Here is an 18,979-nt window from a genome sequence, read left to right on the forward strand (position 1 = left end):
TTATGCAAAGAATTTGTGCTTTGAATACCAGAAAATGATATAATAAAAAATAGTACACTGCCCCCACCTGGCTACTTTATAGTAGTAATGATAGTGCAATGATATCAATGCATTTTTCTATTGGTCATTTATGTCTCTTTAATGTGTGTTGCAGACCTTTTTTAGAAACTCTTCCCCACTTTAATGAAATCATCTGCAGAAGTCACTTCACCTCCTCCAATGGAGCTATTTGTGTTTTTTTAACTTTCTTTAATAAAGCACATAATATCTGCAGAAAGCCTGTGCTAGGGCTAGCAGCCGTTCCACGTGGTGTAGTGAAAGCAGATACAGTATAAACACTGAGTATATTACTTAATCCCCTTCTCTATCAAGTCTTTTTCACAACCCTATGCAAAGTGAAGTTTTTTGTTTTTTTCCTAGTTACATTTAAACAGTATTGTAAGGATTGTATATTTTAGGGAGTGACCCACACACCCCTGAACTATGACTTAAATACAAAGTAGCATACCAATTTGAAAGAGGAGCCCATACCACCATTTGGGGGTTGTAATAAAAACTAGAAGGTAGAAAATAAAAGCACATTTGTTTGCCAGGTGATCATTGTCACCGCAGTGATTATCTCGCTATACAGACAAAATGTAATTTCTCTTACATGGTGTATCCAGTCCACGGATTCATCCTTACTTGTGGGATATTCTCAATCCCTACAGGAAGTGGAAAAGAGAGCACACAGCAGAGCTGTCCATATAGCTCCCCTCAGGCTCCGCCCCCCCAGTCATTCTCTTTGCCGCTCTAACAAGTAGCATCTCCACGGGAGGGTAAAGAGTATGTGGTGTTAGATTTGTAGTTTTTATTTCTTCAATCAAGAGTTTGTTATTTTAAAATAGTGCCGGTTTGTACTATTTACTCTGAGGCAGAAAGTGATGAAGATTTCTGCTGAGAGGAAAAAGATTTTAGCATGTTGTAACTAAAATCCATTGCTGTTCCCACACAGGACTGTTGAGTACCGGAGAACTTCAGTTGGGGGGAACAGTTTGCAGGCTTAACTGCTTAAGGTATGCTCAGTCACTTTTTTTCTAACAAGAAGACTTGGTAATGCTAGAAGACTGACAGAAATCCCCATGTGGGAAGGTAAGCCATATTCTGAGACTCAGTATAGAAGGATGGCTTAGTTAAAAGGGCTTAAATCACTGGTGGACACTGTTATGGGGAAAATCGATTATTTTTTAATATAATCTGACGTTTGCACAAGTGTTTATCATGTTTGGAACACTTTCTAGGGGTTTTATACGCCTGGCATAATTTTAGACACCTAAATTGACTTAGGAGGGCCCCACAACTCCGGAGTGAAGAGGGAGGGGGCCTAATTTTTGCGCCTCAGTTGTGCAGTTGTTTTGCAAGTCAGCTTCATGCAGCTTCACATGTAGAGTCCAGAGATTGCAGGAGGACTACAGGGAGGCTTATTTTCATTCCAAAACTAATCCCCAAGGAAGGTAGGGCCACAGCAGAGTCTGTGACATCGTGCTGTAGTGTGTTAAACCGGTGGCAGCTTCAATTTGCTCCGGTTTGGGCAATAAGGGGTTAATTAGCTTAAAACTTGGTGTGCAATCTTTTCAAAGCATTAGGATCATATGGTGTAAATTTCATGAAGATCGGATGTTTTTTTGAGATTTGGTAAAAAAATGTGTTTTTTTATTATTTAAAGGCACAGTAACGTTTTTTCAAAAAGTGTATTTTTCTGTATTTGAGTGCTATCTAAGTCTGTCTAACATGTCTGAGCCTACAGATAGACCTTGTTCTATGTGTTTGAAAGCCATGGCGGTACCCCCATTGCATTTGTGTTTAAAGTGTGCTAAGGTATCTAAACATTTTAATGACCATGCAGTGACACTTAAAAATGTAGCCCAAGATGATTCTTTGACGGAAGGTAATGAGGATAGTCCTCCTTCCTCTCCCCATGTGTCTACACCAGTTACACCTGCGCAAGCATTGCCTAGTACCTCTAACGCATTGTGCCCTATTACATTACAACAAGTAGCAGCAGTCATGGATAATTCCCTTGCGGCATTTCTATCCAAACTGCCAGTTTTTCCAAAAAAGTGTGATAGCTCAGTTTTAAGAACAGAGGATGAGCAATCAGAAACTTTGGATGATTTATCTGTCGTACCCTCACAACACTCTGAAGTGGCAGTGAGGGATGGTCTGTCCGAGGGAGAAATTTCTGACACAGGAAAAGTTTCTCAGCGGGCAGAGTCAGATTCCTTAGCGTTTAAATTTAAGCTGGAACACCTCCCGCGTCCTGCTTAAGGAGGTTTTAGCTACGCTAGATTATTGTGACCCCATGGTGGTCCCAGAAAAATTGTGTAAAATGGACAGGTTTTTAGAGGTCCCTGTATACACTGATGCGTTTCCGATCCCAAAGAGGGTGGCGGATATTGTGACTAAGGAGTGGGAGAGACCAGGTGTACCTTTTGTTCCCCCCCCTATCTTTAAGAAAATGTTCCCCATAAATGACCCCAGGCGGGACGCGTGGCAGACGGTCCCTAAGGTAGAGGGAGCAGTTTCAACACTTGCTAAGCGTACAACTATACCAATAGAAGACAGTTGTGCTTTTAAAGACCCTATGGATAAAAAATTGGAAGGTTTGCTGAAGAAAATGTTTGTTCAGCAAGGTTTCCTTCTCCAGCCAATTGCCTGCATTATTCCTGTAACTACTGCAGCGGCTTTTTGGTTTGAGGCGCTGGAGGAGTCGCTCCAGAGGGAGACTTCATATGACGAAGTCATGGATAGAATTCATGCTCTAAAGCTGGCTAATTCTTTAATCACTGATGACGCTTTCCAATTAGCTAAGTTAGCGGCGAAAAATTCAGGATTTTCCATTATGGCGCAAAGAGCGCTTTGGCTCAAATCATGGTCGGCTGACGTGTCGTCCAAAACAAAGTTACTAAACATTCCTTTCAAGGGAAAGACCCTTTTTGGTCCAGAGTTGAAAGAAATTATCGCAGATATCACTGGGGGGAAGGGTCATGCCCTCCCGCAGGATAGACCGTTTAAGGCCAAAAACAAGGCTAATTTTCGCTCCTTTCGCAACTTCAGGAGCGGACCTGCTTCAGCCTCTGCTGCCGCTAAGCAAGAGGGTAACGCTTTCCAGCCTAAAGCAACCTGGAAACCCTTGCAGGGCTGGAATAAGGGTAAGCAGGCCAAGAAGCCTGCGCCTGCTGCCAAGACAGCATGAAGGGGTAGCCCCCGATCCGGGACCGGATCTAGTAGGGGGCAGACTTTCTCTCTTTGCTCAGGCTTGGGCAAGAGATGTTCCAGATCCCTGGGCATTAGAAATTGTTGCTCAGGGGTATCTTCTAGAATTCAAGGACTCTCCCCCAATGGGGAAGGTTCCACATTTCTCGTTTGTCTTCAGACCAGACAAAGAAACAGGCGTTCTTACTCTGTGTAGCAGATCTTCTAAAGATGGGAGTGATACACCCAGTTCCAATTGCAGAACAAGGACTGGGCTTTTACTCAAACCTGTTTGTAGTTCCCAAAAAGGAAGGAACTTTCAGGCCAATCCTGGATCTAAAAATTCTAAACAAATTCCTCAGAGTTCCATCTTTCAAAATGGAAACCATTCGGACAATCTTGCCGATGATCCAGGAAGGTCAATATATGACTACTGTGGATCTAAAGGATGGGTACCTACATATTCTTATCCACAAAGATCATCATCATCAGTTCCTAAGGTTCGCCTTTCTGGACACGCATTACCAGTTCGTGGCCCTTCCTTTCGGGTTGGCCACCGCTCCCAGAATTTTCACAAAGGTGCTAGGGTCCCTTCTAGCGGTACTGAGACCGCGGGGCATTGCAGTAGCACCTTACCTAGACGACATCTTAATACAGGCGTCGTCTTTTCACAGAGCCAAGGCTCATACGGACATTGTTCTGGCTTTTCTAAGGTCTCACGGGTGGAAGGTGAACGTAGAAAAAAGTTCTCTGTCCCCGCTCACAAGGGTTCCCTTCCTGGGAAAACTAATAGACTCGGTAGACATGAAAATCTTTCTGACAGAGGTCAGGAAGTCAAAACTTTTGAATACTTGCCGAGTTCTTCATTCCATTCCTCGGCCTTCTGTGGCTCAGTGCATGGAGGTAATTGGTTTAATGGTTGCGGCAATGGACGTGGTCCATTTTGCCCGAATTCATCTAAGACCACTGCAACTGTGCATGCTCAAACAGTGGAATGGGGATTATGCAGATTTGTCTCCTCAAATACAAATGGACCAGAAAACCAGAGACTCTCTTCTCTGGTGGTTGTCTCAGGATCACCTGTCTCAGGGAATGAGTTTCCGCAGACCGGAGTGGATCATTGTCACGACCGATGCCAGTCTGTTAGGCTGGGGTGCGGTCTGGGACTCCCTGAAAGCTCAGGGTCTATGGTCTCGGGAAGAATCTCTTCTCCCGATAAACATTTTGGAACTGAGAGCGATATTCAATACGCTCCAGGCGTGGCCTCAACTAGCGGAGGCCAAATTCATCAGATTTCAGTCGGACAACATCACGACTGTAGCGTACATCAATAATCAGGGAGGAACAAAGAGTTCCCTAGCGATGTAGGAAGTAACCAAGATCATCAAATGGGCAGAGGATCACTCCTGCCATCTATCTGCAATTCACATCCCAGGAGTAGACAACTGGGAGGCGGATTTTCTAAGTCGTCAGACTTTCCATCCGGGGGAGTGGGAACTCCACCCGGAGGTTTTTGCTCAGCTGACCGAGCTATGGGGCATTCCAGAATTGGATCTGATGGCGTCCCGTCAGAACACCAAACTTCCCCTTTACGGATCCAGATCCAGGGATCCCAAGGCGGCATTTATAGATGCTTTAGTAGCGCCTTGGTCATTCAGTCTAGCTTATGTCTTTCCACCGTTTCCTCTTCTCCCTCGGCTAGTAGCCAGAATCAAACAGGAGAAGGCTTCGGTAATTCTGATAGCGCCTGCGTGGCCACGCAGGACTTGGTATGCAGACCTAGTGGACATGTCATCGGCTCCACCATGGAAACTGCCATCGAGGCAGGATCTTCTAATTCAAGGTCCATTCAAGCATCCAAATCTAGTTTCTCTGCAACTGACTGCCTGGAGATTGAACGCTTAATTCTAGCTAAGCGTGGGTTCTCTGAATCAGGCCAGAAAGCCTTTCACCAGGAAAATTTACCATAAGATATGGCGGAAATATCTTTGTTGGTGTGAATCCAAGGGTTATTCGTGGAGTAAGGTTAGGATTCCAAGGATATTGTCTTTTCTCCAAGAAGGATTGGAGAAAGGTTTGTCAGCTAGTTCCTTAAAGGGACAGATATCTGCTCTGTCTATCCTGTTACACAAGCGTCTGGCAGCTGTACCAGACGTTCAGGCGTTTGCACAGGCCTTAGTTAGAATCAAGCATCATCTTTGTTTGTTGTCTATTCTGGTAAGAGGAGAGGTCAGAAAGCGACTGCTACCTCTCTTTCCTTCTGGCTGAAAAGCATCATTCGATTGGCTTATGAGACTGCTGGACAGCAGCATCCTGAACGAATTACAGCTCATTCCACTAGGGCTGTGGCTTCCACATGGGCTTTCAAGAATGAGGCTTCTGTTGAACAGATTTGTAAGGCAGCGACTTGGTCTTCACTGCATACATTTGCCAAATTTTACAAATTCGATACTTTTGCTTCTTCGGAGGCTATTTTTGGGAGAAAGGTTTTGCAAGCAGTGGTGCCTTCCGTTTAGGTTACCTGACTTGTTCCCTCCCTTCATCTGTGTCCTAAAGCTTTGGTATTGGTATCCCACAAGTAAGGATGAATCCGTGGACTGGATACACCATGTAAGAGAAAACAGAATTTATGCTTACCTGATAAATTACTTTCTCTTACGGTGTATCCAGTCCACGGCCCGCCCTGACAATTAAGTCAGGTTCAAATTTAATTTCGTAAAACTACAGTCACCACTGCACCCTATGGTTTCTCCTTTTTCTCCTAACCGTCGGTCGAGTGACTGGGGGGGCGGAGCCTGAGGGGAGCTATATGGACAGCTCTGCTGTGTGCTCTCTTTGCCACTTCCTGTAGGGATTGAGAATATCCCACAAGTAAGGATGAATCCGTGGACTGGATACACCGTAAGAGAAAGTAATTTATCAAGTAAGCATAAATTCTGGTTTTTTTTTCTAAAATGTTATAGTTACTTGCAATATAATAAGCATAAACTCTGGTGTAGAATTTAAAGGGACAGTAAACACCTTGTAATTACAAGACGTTTCTGTTGTATTGCTATAGAATAACACATCAACCAAGTCTTAAAAGTTTTAAAACAAACATCTTGTTTGTTGCAAATGTTTTTAATAGACAAACTCTATCCACTAATTGCCTTATTTGAGGAGCCAATCTGGGCTTGAGCCTGAGCTAAATTACATGAAAAAGGGACAAAATAATTAATGGAAGTATTTTGCAAAGTTGTTGCATAACTAATTATTTTATATTAAAATCTCAGTATGTTTACTGTCCTTTTTAATTATGATTTAATGATAGCTGTCATGTTTAAAACCATTGAGCTTTGATGAAGCTAAAGTGAAGGTCAATTTCGATGAATTAGTGTCCGGTTTTTAATAATCCTATTAAAAAGAAGGGCACTTTAATTCATCAAAATTGACATTTCCCTCGTTTTATTCAAAAACTTATCTTTTAACCCTGACAGCCGCTGCAGCGCTTCCTCCGCCCGTCGCAAGCCTTCTTCGCAGGTCCAAAATGATGAATCTGGCTTCCTCCAATCACGGCGTTGCCTCTGGCCATGATTCCCCCGGGGGGAAGCCGTGATTGGAGGAAGCCACATTCATCATTTCTGACATATGAAGAGGCTTCCGACGGCCGGGGAAATCGCTGTAGCGGCTGTCCGGATTAAAAGGTACGTTTTTGAAGAAAACAAGTGAAATGTCAATTTTGATAAATTAAAATGACCTTGTTTTTAATAGGATTATTAAAAACGGGGCACTAATTCATCGAAATTGACCTTCACTTTAATAATACTCAGGAAGGTAACGACTGTCAATGGGTTAATAATGGTGTAGATTACATTCCCACTGAATTTATAAACCTGTGCAACATAAAACATCCTGATTGTAGAACTATAGGCTACAAAGTAGTGAGTACAGTAGCCTATCAGACAGTTATTCCTTCTGAGATGAAAATAGCCAAAATTGTATTAACACTGACACCTATATACGGCATAGTAGTGCATTCAGTTTATATTCAGATTTCAACCTCTTCAAATGAGGAGTCTTTTTTTCCCCTTGCAGGACCAGTGAGCACTTAATTAATAAATATATACATTCTTACAAAATATTATCTTTATTAATGTGAGTGGCGCTAAATTGCTTATATACACTGCACACATACACTGGGTTCGTACTGTAGAATGATAGAGAAATATTTTGATTGGCGAAAGAAATGGAGACCCAGATAGACAGCAGTGTAGGAGGACACACTGGACGTTGAAGTTGCAAGGCACCTATCTATAATTGGGATGTCCTAAGACCATTTTCCCAACCATCGTAGATCCTCCGTATATTGTACCAGGGTTTATTTTGTTCTGGACAATATTTGATTTTAAGGGGTCCTTAAAAGTCGTGTTAAATTGCATGTTATCATGCATGGGCATGGTGATGTCCCCAGCACCCCCAGAATCCCCTGACGATGACAGTGAATATTCAACCTTCAGGTGTGGGAGTAAGGGGGGGAAGCACGATCAGCTCCAAAAGCACCACCCTGAATGATGACATGTTGTTGTCATCTGCACCGAATACGTTGTGTGGATGAGGACCGTAGTAAAGGAGTTAAAAGGACACACTTTTTTTGTTCCTTTTGTTGTATCTAAATAGCATTACAAGCTGTCCTCCCCCCAAAAAATGGCCAGTCTGTAGGTGACGGAGCACAATGGTCTACGGAGGTCACACAATGTATATTTTTCATAGCTAAACAGTCATTTTACTCTTTGGCTGCCAGGAACATGCAAATCCATAATTGTACCTCTTTGGTTGCCAAAAGTGCATGTAAGCAGTAGAGATTTGACTCCCCTGACTTTCCCTCACTTCTTTATGCTCTATATGTGTAATGCATTGTAATGAGTTAAAGCAAATGAAGCCTTTTACATATAGCTAACCCTTACACAAATGGACATTTAAGTGTCTTGTATTTATGTGAAGATTTTACTAGACAACCTGCTAAAATACTGCATTGTCAGGTTGAATACTGGACACCTGGCAACCCTATATGTAAAATAGTGCATTTTAAAATGTAGAACGTGGTATGTGTGATATAAAACAGATTTTCTTGTGCTGAGGAAATAAAAACAAACATTTTGTTATTTTTATGCTTGTGAGGTGTGTTATTGTCAACAAATAAAACAAATACATTTCCTATTAGCTTCAAACTCAAAATAAACTTTAATCTAATAATGTTTCATGCAGAAAATATTTTTAACACGTTTAACATACTCATATGCTGATAGCAATTGTGCAAGTGTTGTTTATACTTTTAGTCACTAGCAGCACTACTGTAAGTATTAATAATATATGTTTGTGATGTTTTTGGCACAGATATTTCAGCTGCTGTTGTGATTGGTCCTCTCATTGTGTTTTTTTTAATGTCAACTCACATATATGAGCCAGATTACAAGTGGAGAGGTATTTAACGCTCCTGCTCTTGCGCTAAACCAACTAGAAGTATGCTTTTTGCACGTTGTGTCGCGCTGGTATTACATATTGCATATTGAAAGTAAAAAGTTTTTACTCGCTTGCTAACCCAATGCACACAAAAAGCTGACGTTAGAATATTGCGTTAACGTATTTTTCCATAGAAGTAAATGGAGCAAAAACCCTGCTCGCGCGCAAACCCGATTGCATATTCTCAATGCGCTAACCTGAAAATACGAATATTTCACATTCCAATGTTCTCATAGCAGAATATGTTCTATTTATTCATAAATACGTATTTCTACATATACCTGATGGTATCTGGTTCAATACCTATTCCTTTATATATGGAATAGGTATAGATATATACAGATAAATATATATAGGAATATCTATTTATAAATACTTAGAACATATTCTGCTATGTGCATAACATTGAAATGTGGAATATTTACAGCGCAAACACAGTTTATTAAATATGAATATTGCATAAATATGATTTTTCATGTTTTCATCTACTTGACAGCAAAGGGCTCCAATGCATTTCTATATATGTCTATATATGTATACATATGTATTAATATGTGTATAGTGTGTCTACACATGTAAATACATAAATACATATGCACACACATATAAACTGATCACATGGCTATTTATTATGTATTGATTTGCATTTTAGCCAATTAGTGCAGTGTCAGCCACAACTCCCCAGGCATGAGCACAATGTTATCTATATGGCTTACATGAATTAACAGTCTCTTATTGTGAAAAGCAAATAAAAACATGTGATAAGAGGCTGTCTGTAGTGGCTTAGAAACAGACAGAAATGTAGAGGTTTAAATGTTATAAAGTATATTCATATAACAATGTTTGTTGTGCAAAGCCAGAGTATGGGTAGTAAAGGAGTTTTATCTTTTTTAAGCAATGAAAGCTTTGGTGTTGACTGTCCCTTTAATTGAAGCTCTTTCTTATGCACAGCACATTCTTTATTTAGCCAAATGTTGCTTTAATTGTTAAATCAGCAACAGCCGTCTTTCTTATTACTTTAAACTTTGTCACTACAGTGCAATGAAATGTAAGTGCTCATAGACAGACAATGGGTTAAAATAGCTTTGCCAGTTTTCTCCCTTCCCAAAGCAGTAGCACTTTGTAATGCATCTTATTTACAACAGTTGTCTCTCTTTAAACACAGAAATATACACTTGTGAAAATAACCAGACCTTATGCGCTGTCACTGACCCATCAGCGTCTGGAAAAAAACAACTTTTATATACCCAGCTTATTTGGCCAAAGATGAAAAGCAAGGAGCTTATAGCAAAGCAAGAAGTAGCTGGGCACTATTGACGGAAAAGATCCTGGCAGGGTGCGTGTTGTGAATGTTTTTGTGGCTTGCAAAGGAATTTCCTACAGACTGGACTATTAAAAATGTCTTTACTTGCAGGAGTGCTGGGAAAACAGAGGAACTGTCCTGCACAAGACGTCTACGATGACAATGGAAACGTCTCGTCTGGATGATAGAGCAAGTTACTTTAAGGTAAGAGGAACTGATTCTCCCTATAATCTTCTGGTTGAGTTAATAAATATTATTTACAGTTCGGTCAGTTCGGAAGCTTCTCAGATTTTGTGGTCAGGATCTTTGTGCTGCAGCTGGTGCAGCTACATAGTAATACATTGTTTGGTAAAGTCCTGTGTTTTATATATTTACGCAATCTCTTATTATACCTCATCATTTGCAGATTTTACTAAAGGGCTGTTTTTCCTGAGATTTTGCATTCTGGGCTACTTAGGGCTCGATTTATCAAGCTGTTCGCCAAGCTGCGACTGCACGTTCTCACAAGAGGTGGAGAATTTCAATCTCCCTGGTCTCGTCCGACGGGGGAGATTGACAGCTCCTGCCCGCGTGTGATTGGCTGTGTGCGGGTAGGGGGCGAGATTGCGCGCAAGTGCAAAATACCGCTCGTGTGAAATCTAAAATTCCGTCAGCAAGCTAGGGTGGACAGGGGCGAATAAATCGATCCCTTAAAAAAATGTCAGCTTTACTAGATTTGATGTTAAAAAATAAAGGATTGAATTTGTATGTCAAGGGGGTAGATTATATATCCATCTTTAAATTGTATTGGCTTGCTTCCTACAAAATTATCCAATACAGGGATATACTTGGTACTTGGCTAACATTACAACTGGCATGTGATTTAGCCATCAGAACAGGAAATAGAGCTAACTTGGGTATCTTTGTTTATTAGAGAATACATTTTTCCTTATCCATTAAAGGGACACGATACACAAACTTTTTCTTTCTTGATTCAGATTGAGCATGAAATTTTAAGCAATTTTCTAATTTACTCCTATTATCAAATTTTCTTCATTCTCTTGGTATCTTTATTTGAAATGCAAGAATGTAAGTTTAGATGCCGGCCCATTTTTGGTGAACAACCTGGGTTGTCCTTGCTGATTGGTGGATAAATTCATCCACCAATAAAAAAGTGCTGTCCAGAGTACTGAAACCAAAAAAAAGCTTAGATGCCTTCTTTTTCAAATAATGATAGCAAGAGAACGAAGAAAAATTGATAATAGGAGTAAATTAGAAAGTTCCTTAAAATTGCATGCTCTATCTGAATTACAAAAGAAAAAATTTGGGTTCAGTGTCCCTTTAAGCTTCTTTTAAAACTTAAAGGGACATTAAACACTAAACAAATGCTAGATATAATGATGCATTTAAAGAAAAGATTAGTCTGAGAATAACATGTAGATGTATTTTTTAAAGTTTCATTAGCTGTTTAAATATTGATAAAATAAGTGTTAAGTTTTAGTGTCTATTAAGCAATGAGAACTGCCGTGTTGTAACTTAGGTTACCTTCTCTGCTGTGACCAATTAGCAACAGTTATAAATAGGTCACTAGAGTGTGCAGCCAATGGCTGTGTGGACTATAACAGTGTTCTGCACATACATTTCTAACAGCAACCATTTCAGAATGGAATTACAGGAAATGGGGGCAAAATAAATAAAGTATACATGTACGCAAAATTACTCCTTTATGGTTATTTTTGCATATGAAATAGCTGACTGTTCTTTGACAACACAACCCATTGCAATGGGCTAAGCTTACAGGGAAATTAGATCTCCATATTTTTTTCACTTTCTATTCACCCACATGCGTCCTTCTCTGTCTGTATACTAAAGCCAATTAAAAACTAACATGTTATTACTTGTCTTTCCTACCTCCCACTGGGAGTGTAATTTCTTCTGATGCCCATGTTTATACAGCTTTTCTACTGACATTTTGTAAAGGAGATATTTATAAACAAACTAATACGATTAAAATGTTAATTGAAGAAGCATTACATTTTCCACTAAAAAATAAAGTGCAAAAAACCTAAAAATGGCCAAAATATGTTTAAAAAAAACAACAAAGTTTGAAGAAGTATTGTTAAAAAAAGCTTTCTTTTATTGATTTGGAATACTGTCGGTTTTTAGGTCAATGCAAAGTATCCAACACGTTAAAGGTGAAAGTCCAAATAAAACTTTTGTGAATCAGAGCACACAGTTTTCCCAAATTTCTTTATCAAATGTATTTTGTTCTCTTGGAATCCTTTGTTGAAAAGCATGCATAGGTAAACTCAGGAGCAGCAATGACCTAATGGGAACTAGCTAATGGTTGGTGGCTACACACATATGCCCCTTCTCATTGGTTCACCAGATGTGATCAACTAGATCCCAGTAGTGCACTGCTACTCTTGAGCTGACTTTAACTATGTGTTTAACATATTTTGCAGATGCTTAATCTCTTTGCTATAATATAATGCTCCAACACATAAAACCTCTTATTGCTCATCTACAGATTGGAATAGATGCCTGTACAGTTGCATCATCCTGTGCAGCCCATAGTTTTGTGCTATTATCTAGTCTAATGAATATCCTTACAATGGGTCATAGAGGTATATGTATTGTAAAGAGATCTAAAGTGTCTTCTGACTGCACTTTGTAAATACAGATTTGTATTATTCCGAATGCTAGGAGTCGGTTTGTGGTGGTTTTGAACTTTACCACTGGTTTATTTAGCACCTGCTATTTTTGTTAGATAATTTTCCAATTCCCTCTCCAAATAAAGCTTGGATCTCCACAAGCTTTCCATTTAGCTGCTGAGCTGTGCAAAACACAACCACATGCAGAGACAGATCTGTACAGCATTGCATTTATTTGCCTCTTTTAAGGCGGAGATTTTCATATAAAATGTATTTTTGTATCTTAAATGTTTTTTTTATATATAATTCATACTTTGCAAGCCTTACAATTCATGTCATGCTGTTTCAGATATATATACTGTATATATATATATATAAAATCTAAACTAATTTTATGTTCATGTGTTATATTATTTAGAACTTACCTTTCATAGAAGAAAGTGCCGTACAAATAAATAACTTTTTGGTAGATTATAACTTTTCCAGCAATATTTGCAGCAAGTAAAAGCCACTAAGTACCAGTAAGGTGAGCTGTGCAACCCCAGTAATGTTTTTAGGGCAAACTATTTTGTACACTGATGGTCAAATTAATGGACAGATGTTTTTTTCCCTGTTTTTTTTTTTGGGGGGGGGGGTTCCAGGAAAAAATTGAAATTAAAAATGAAAAAATGAAAAAAATGCAGAGCAGAGTAATTTTGTTACATTGGGAACATAAAATGCAAAGTGTATAAAAGTATTAAAGGTATATGAAACACATTTTTCTTTCATGATTCAAATAGCGCATTCAGTTTTAAGCAACTTTCTAATTTACTCCTATTATCAATTTTTCTTCATTCTCTTGAATCTCAGGAATGTAAGCTTAGGAGCCTGCCCACTTTTTGATTCAGCAGCCTGAGTAGCACTTGCTGATTGCTGGCTACATTTAGCCACCAATCAGCAAGCACTACCCAGGTAAAAAAAATGATAATAGAAGTAAATTAGGTGCTTAAAGGGATAGTAAACACCAAAAATGTTATTGTTTAAAAAGATAGATACCGGTAATCCCTTTATTTACCATTCACCAGTTTTGCATAACCAACACTGTTATAGAAATATACTTTTTACCTCTATAATTACCTTGTGTCTAAGCGTCTGCAGACTGCCTCCTTATCTCAGATTTTTTGACAGACTTGCATTTCAGGCTAACTTCACGTTCATTAGCACAATGTTATCTATATGAAACACATGAACTAGTGCCCTCTAGCTGTGAAAAACTGTAAAATGCAGAGGCAGCCTTCAAGGGATTAGAAATTAACATATGATACTAAAGAACCAATATCAATAAGTAGCTATGGTCCCTAGGGGGCGCCTAGTTTGAGCTGCCAATTAAACAAATATACAATCAATATTAATACAATATATGTGAATGTGTGTGTGTGTGTGTGTGTGTGTGTGTGTGTATATATATATATATATATATATATATATAAGTAGGTTGTGGGAAACGGCACTCACCAATTTAGCATCCACCTGGTGCTCAGCAAAAGACAGTACATTCAGTGAAATAGAACTGGATCCAACGGACGGCCTCCGTTGTCTAGTAGTATCCAAGAACAGCCGGCACACAGGAATTTTTCCATAATCCGATTTATTTAGTAAGTGAGAAACCAGACGTTTCGGCTCTACCGTGAGCCTTTCTCAATGGTATACAGACCGGATAATGCAATCCCCAAACCACACACATTAACCCCTTAAGGACCAGCGACGTACCCTGTATGTCGCTGGCCTTTTTTTGGGACTTGACTGTTTTATAGCGCGGTCTTGCCACCAGCTTTGAGATTGCTCTATTCCACAAAGCCTACTGGAGGGAGGGCATTAATAGCGTGTTCTTGCTAGACTTGTGCTATTATGTCCTGAAAAAACCCTTAACGACCAGTGACATACAGGGTACATTGTGGTCATTAAGGGGTTAAATACCCACCCATATCCAAGTGACCGCCAATCAGCACGCAAGGCTGGGCCGCTCCTTCCCGCACGTAATCACCACACCTGAGTGTACAATTACAGCTGATTCCACGCAGACGCGTCATGACGACATCACGCCTCACCGCGCTGCATAGGAATGACTGTGTCTCAGGTAACCAAGGGAACACCGGGTAAACAAATACCTCCGGTCACCAAGGAGATGCGTGAAAGTGGCGTGTGCAGCCAGGCACCCGATGGGCACAATTAATTGGTGATAATATTATAACATTAATGGGCCATGAGTGAATGCCCAACATACACACAACAGTGATAAATATTTACAATGAAAAAATGGTATCTACATATTGTATACAGGGTTCTTAAACACAATTTAAAGAATAATGTCATATTGAAACGCTACATAAGCCCAAGGTTAAACAAACAGCACAGCCCTCTATACCCAACACGGTATCAAGGCATGTGGGATGTAGCAAAGAGACACATCTAATATTAAATATTATAGTTGTATTAGCATCATACACTAGAGGAATAGGTAGAAACACATCATAACAGGATGACTCCCTTGGTGTCCATATTTATTTATAGCAACAGCCAAAGTCCACATTGGCATTAAGTCCCCGAGGTGCTACTGTATCCAGGGTGAAGATCCACCGGGCTTCCATCTTCAACAATGCTCGGCCTCTGTCACCACCCCGCCTATGGCGAGGAACATGGTCAATCAATATTACCCGTAATGAAGCGATATTATGGCCTGCTTCCGCAAAGTGGCGTGCCACCGGCTGTTCCGACCGTCCCTTGTCAATGGCCTGACGGATGGCTGTCTTGTGATTGGCCAGACCTTCCTTGAACGGTGTCACTGTTTTGCCAATGTAATATTTGGAACAAGGACAGATAATGGCATAAACCACAAACTCCGAAGAGCAAGTGAGTCTGTGCTTAATTTTGTATCGCTTATTATTGTGGGGATGTTGAAAGGTGGTCCCAGCTAAAAGGTTATTGCATGTAACGCAACTGCCACATCTGTAACATCCTGGTTTGCCTCTGGTCAACCACATCTGTTTCTCATAGCAGTGTGTTGGGTCACTTAGCACCAGTAGATCCCTAAGGTTACTCGCCCGTTTATATACCAATCTTGGTTCTGGCGTATCCATAAAGGGAAGGCTTGTGTCCTTAGATAGCATTAACCAGTTCTTTTTGATCACATTCTGTACCAACTTAGACCCTGGGGTGTAAGTTGTTATGAGGTTCAGCCGCTTAGGTTGTTCGTTCCTAATTCTTTTGGTAGTTGGTGAGTCTTGGGTTAGACCCCTTGCCTTACAGCATTGTTGTTCTATAAGCGTAGGTGGATAGCCCCTCTCCAGAAATTTTTCAGACATTTTCATAAAGGGGGAAACCATTTTGATAAAGGGGGAAACCCCGAAACGTTATGTATAATAAATTCACTTAGGTGATATTGTAAGACCTTTGAGTGCGGTCTCCCTTTTTTGATATATATATATATATATATATGTATATATATATATATATATATGTATATATATATATATATATATATATATATATATATGCAGCTGGATATATACACGTCAATGACTGTGTAGGTCCACAATAACCATAAATGGACACAAACCAGATATTAAGTTCACTTGAGTCCAGCGTAATAAAAATGGTAATGGCAATGCCAGTTCCTTTACAGATATCCTAGATCAATTCTGGGGCATAAGAAAACCCATTGGTGAATCTTCTCATCTAGGTGAATAGGGTTCAGGAATTTCTCAGGGCTGCTCCTCTCTTTAGTATTCAGGTGATAAACAATCTGTGTGGAGACACAAACAACAGAGGGCACCTCCTAGTGTGACACTGTGGTGTACCAAGCAGGTGGATAAGTAGAAATTGTACTCTCAGTATCCCAGCTCACTGCTCAAGCATTGCTTGAGGAAACAACGTGTTGTATCTGAGAAACGCGTTGCAAGTGTCTTATGAGGCAATTGTACCCCCTCCTGATTTTAAGAATTGTTTTTATTCTGTTTTAATAAACCATCAGTGGAGCAGTGGGCTGGGACACAGAGATCCCAGTCTGTGAAATTAGCATATGAGCCTACCTAGGTGTCGCTTTCAACTAAGAATAACAAGAGAATAAAGCAAATTTGATGGTAAAAGTAAATTAAAAAGTTGGTTAAAATTACATGCCCTATCTGAATCATGAAAGTTTAATTTGAACTTTACTATCCCTTTAAAATTGCAAGCTCTATCCGAATCGTGAAATAAAAAAAATGGGGTTCATATCCCTTTAAGCTTGAATTAAAAGTACAGCTTATACAGTAAACAATAAACTAAATTTAATTTTCAAAACTTTATTTTTTGTTACAAATGGAACTACAAGGTCCAGATATGTTACAGTGAATGTAAATTTTGATGCTTAAGTGCCCAGTTTTTAAAAATTCGATTAAAAACAGGGGCACTTTAATTCATCAAAATTTACATTTCACTCCTGTTGTGAAAAAAAAACTTACCTTTTATTCTTGACAGCAGCTCCAGCTTCCTCCACCCGTCGTAAAGCCTCTTCCTAGGTCTAAAATGAGGAATCCGGCTTCCTCCAATCACGGCATTGAATCAGACACGGATTCCCCCCGGGGGGAAGCAGTGATTGGAGGATGACCCATCCATCATTTCTGACATCAGAAATTGCTTGCGACGACCGGAGGAAGATGGAGCTGCTGTCAAGTTTAAAAGGTAAGTTTTTTTTCACAACACGAGTGAAATGTACATTTTGATGAATTAAAGTTTTTAAAAACCGGGCACTTTAGCATCAAAATTTACATTCACTTTAAGCACTTGTGAACTGAAGGAAACCTCCTTTGCCAGTACATGAGAACAGGCAAATGAAGAAACCATGTATATGACTCTAAAAGATGCTTGCTCAGGGAATGTCTGCTGGGCAAATGCTATGATGGTCTTAATTTAAAAGCTTCCTGCCAATTTGCGTCTTCAATTATTGACAATGGGGATCCAGAAAAATGTATTGCTCTTGCAAGAGCTTGATCTACTTTTTCCTGATTATCAGGTGTTGCATATCAATAAATGAAGGTGTTGTGTATTTTTTGGAGCCAGTTGTTACTTGAAGATGCTGCTGATGGAGAGGCCCTTTGTGATGATGTAGCTTTTACAGAAGGAACAGAAAGAGTGTTTCTGTAATGAGAACATTGGAAGGGAAAGCTACTTGCACTTACTGTGGCTCTCCTCATTTAATTCTATTAAGTATTTGTTTAATGTCTTTAGGACACCTCTGACAGAGTATGTGTTTTGACATCCTGGTAGCATTTGGAAAGGCATATTTCTTTAGACTTTGCTTTTTTTTTTCTCAGAAGATATTGCACCGTGGAAATGCTTCCAAATGCTGGATGTTGGTCTCACCATTTTACTGAGGATGGAAAAAATGTATTGACCAGATTATAGGTCAATACTATGCTGTGATGGGGGAGCAGCACATTAGTAGGAATCAAGTCATCATTTAGATAAAGGTTATGAAGAAAAACTAATGGAGTTAAAATATTGTTCCATTTTCAGAATTCAGAAAACTCTTATCTTTCAATTAAGGCCTAATTGAGAGGACAGAAATTCTTCAATCAACTATACTAACAAGATGGATGCCACAAGCAAAATAAACTGAAACCTTTTTCCCTGCAGTGACACTAGAGACAGAAGTGCATATTTCTCTTTTACATTATCAGTATTTTCTTAGTGTTTGAATTGTATGCCAGGATTTGCTTGTCTTTAGGGTACATAAATTGCATTGATTTAATACTTCACAAACAGTCTTATAAATCTTTCATAAAGACCTTCATGTTATATAGTGTTTAGAAATAATATTGGAGGTTTAAATATGTGAACACAGTGTCATAAACATATTACTTATTATTGTAAAAGAACACATTCCATGCTCAATTGTTTCCCCAACAGTTTTCCCCCCCAACGTTTCTGGGTATTTGTTTTTTTTGGGGGGTGGGTTTTCCATCTCTAGCCCTGTGTCGCATTCCATGTGCCCTTGGGGGGAGTTTAGTGGTGTAAGGTGGCTGAAAGGATAAGGAGAGGTAAGGGGTGAGAAAGTACTCAGTAGGATGTAAAACGTTGATGGGCAGTTGGGTGGGTTGCTGGAAGGATGGTGGAGAATACGGATGAGTTTGGGAAGTAAATGGAGCAGTAGGACATGAAAAAGGAGTGAGGACGGTGATTAACAAAATGCTGATAGTTGATGGCAGTTTTCTCAATTAGGAGAAGTAGCACAAGCTATCAAAGCGTAAACTATCTGCCATATCATTTTTTAAAAACAAATTTACTTTCATCT

At 39.6% G+C, this 18,979-nt stretch overlaps 1 protein-coding gene across 1 annotated transcript in view; it reads left to right on the top strand.

Annotated features, from left to right (window-relative positions):
• The window catches only part of RIN2 (Ras and Rab interactor 2), a 330,034-nt gene that overhangs the window by 137,399 nt on the left and 173,656 nt on the right, over nt 1–18,979 (top strand). Inside the window, exons 3-4 of the mRNA XM_053712006.1 lie at nt 9,899–10,069; nt 10,148–10,240. Of these exons, the coding sequence (XP_053567981.1) occupies nt 10,193–10,240 (48 nt within the window). The 5' untranslated portion in view covers nt 9,899–10,069; nt 10,148–10,192. The remainder of the gene's footprint in view (nt 1–9,898; nt 10,070–10,147; nt 10,241–18,979) is intronic.

This window comes from Bombina bombina, chromosome 4 (assembly GCF_027579735.1).
Source record: "Bombina bombina isolate aBomBom1 chromosome 4, aBomBom1.pri, whole genome shotgun sequence".
Lineage (NCBI taxonomy): Eukaryota > Metazoa > Chordata > Amphibia > Anura > Bombinatoridae > Bombina > Bombina bombina.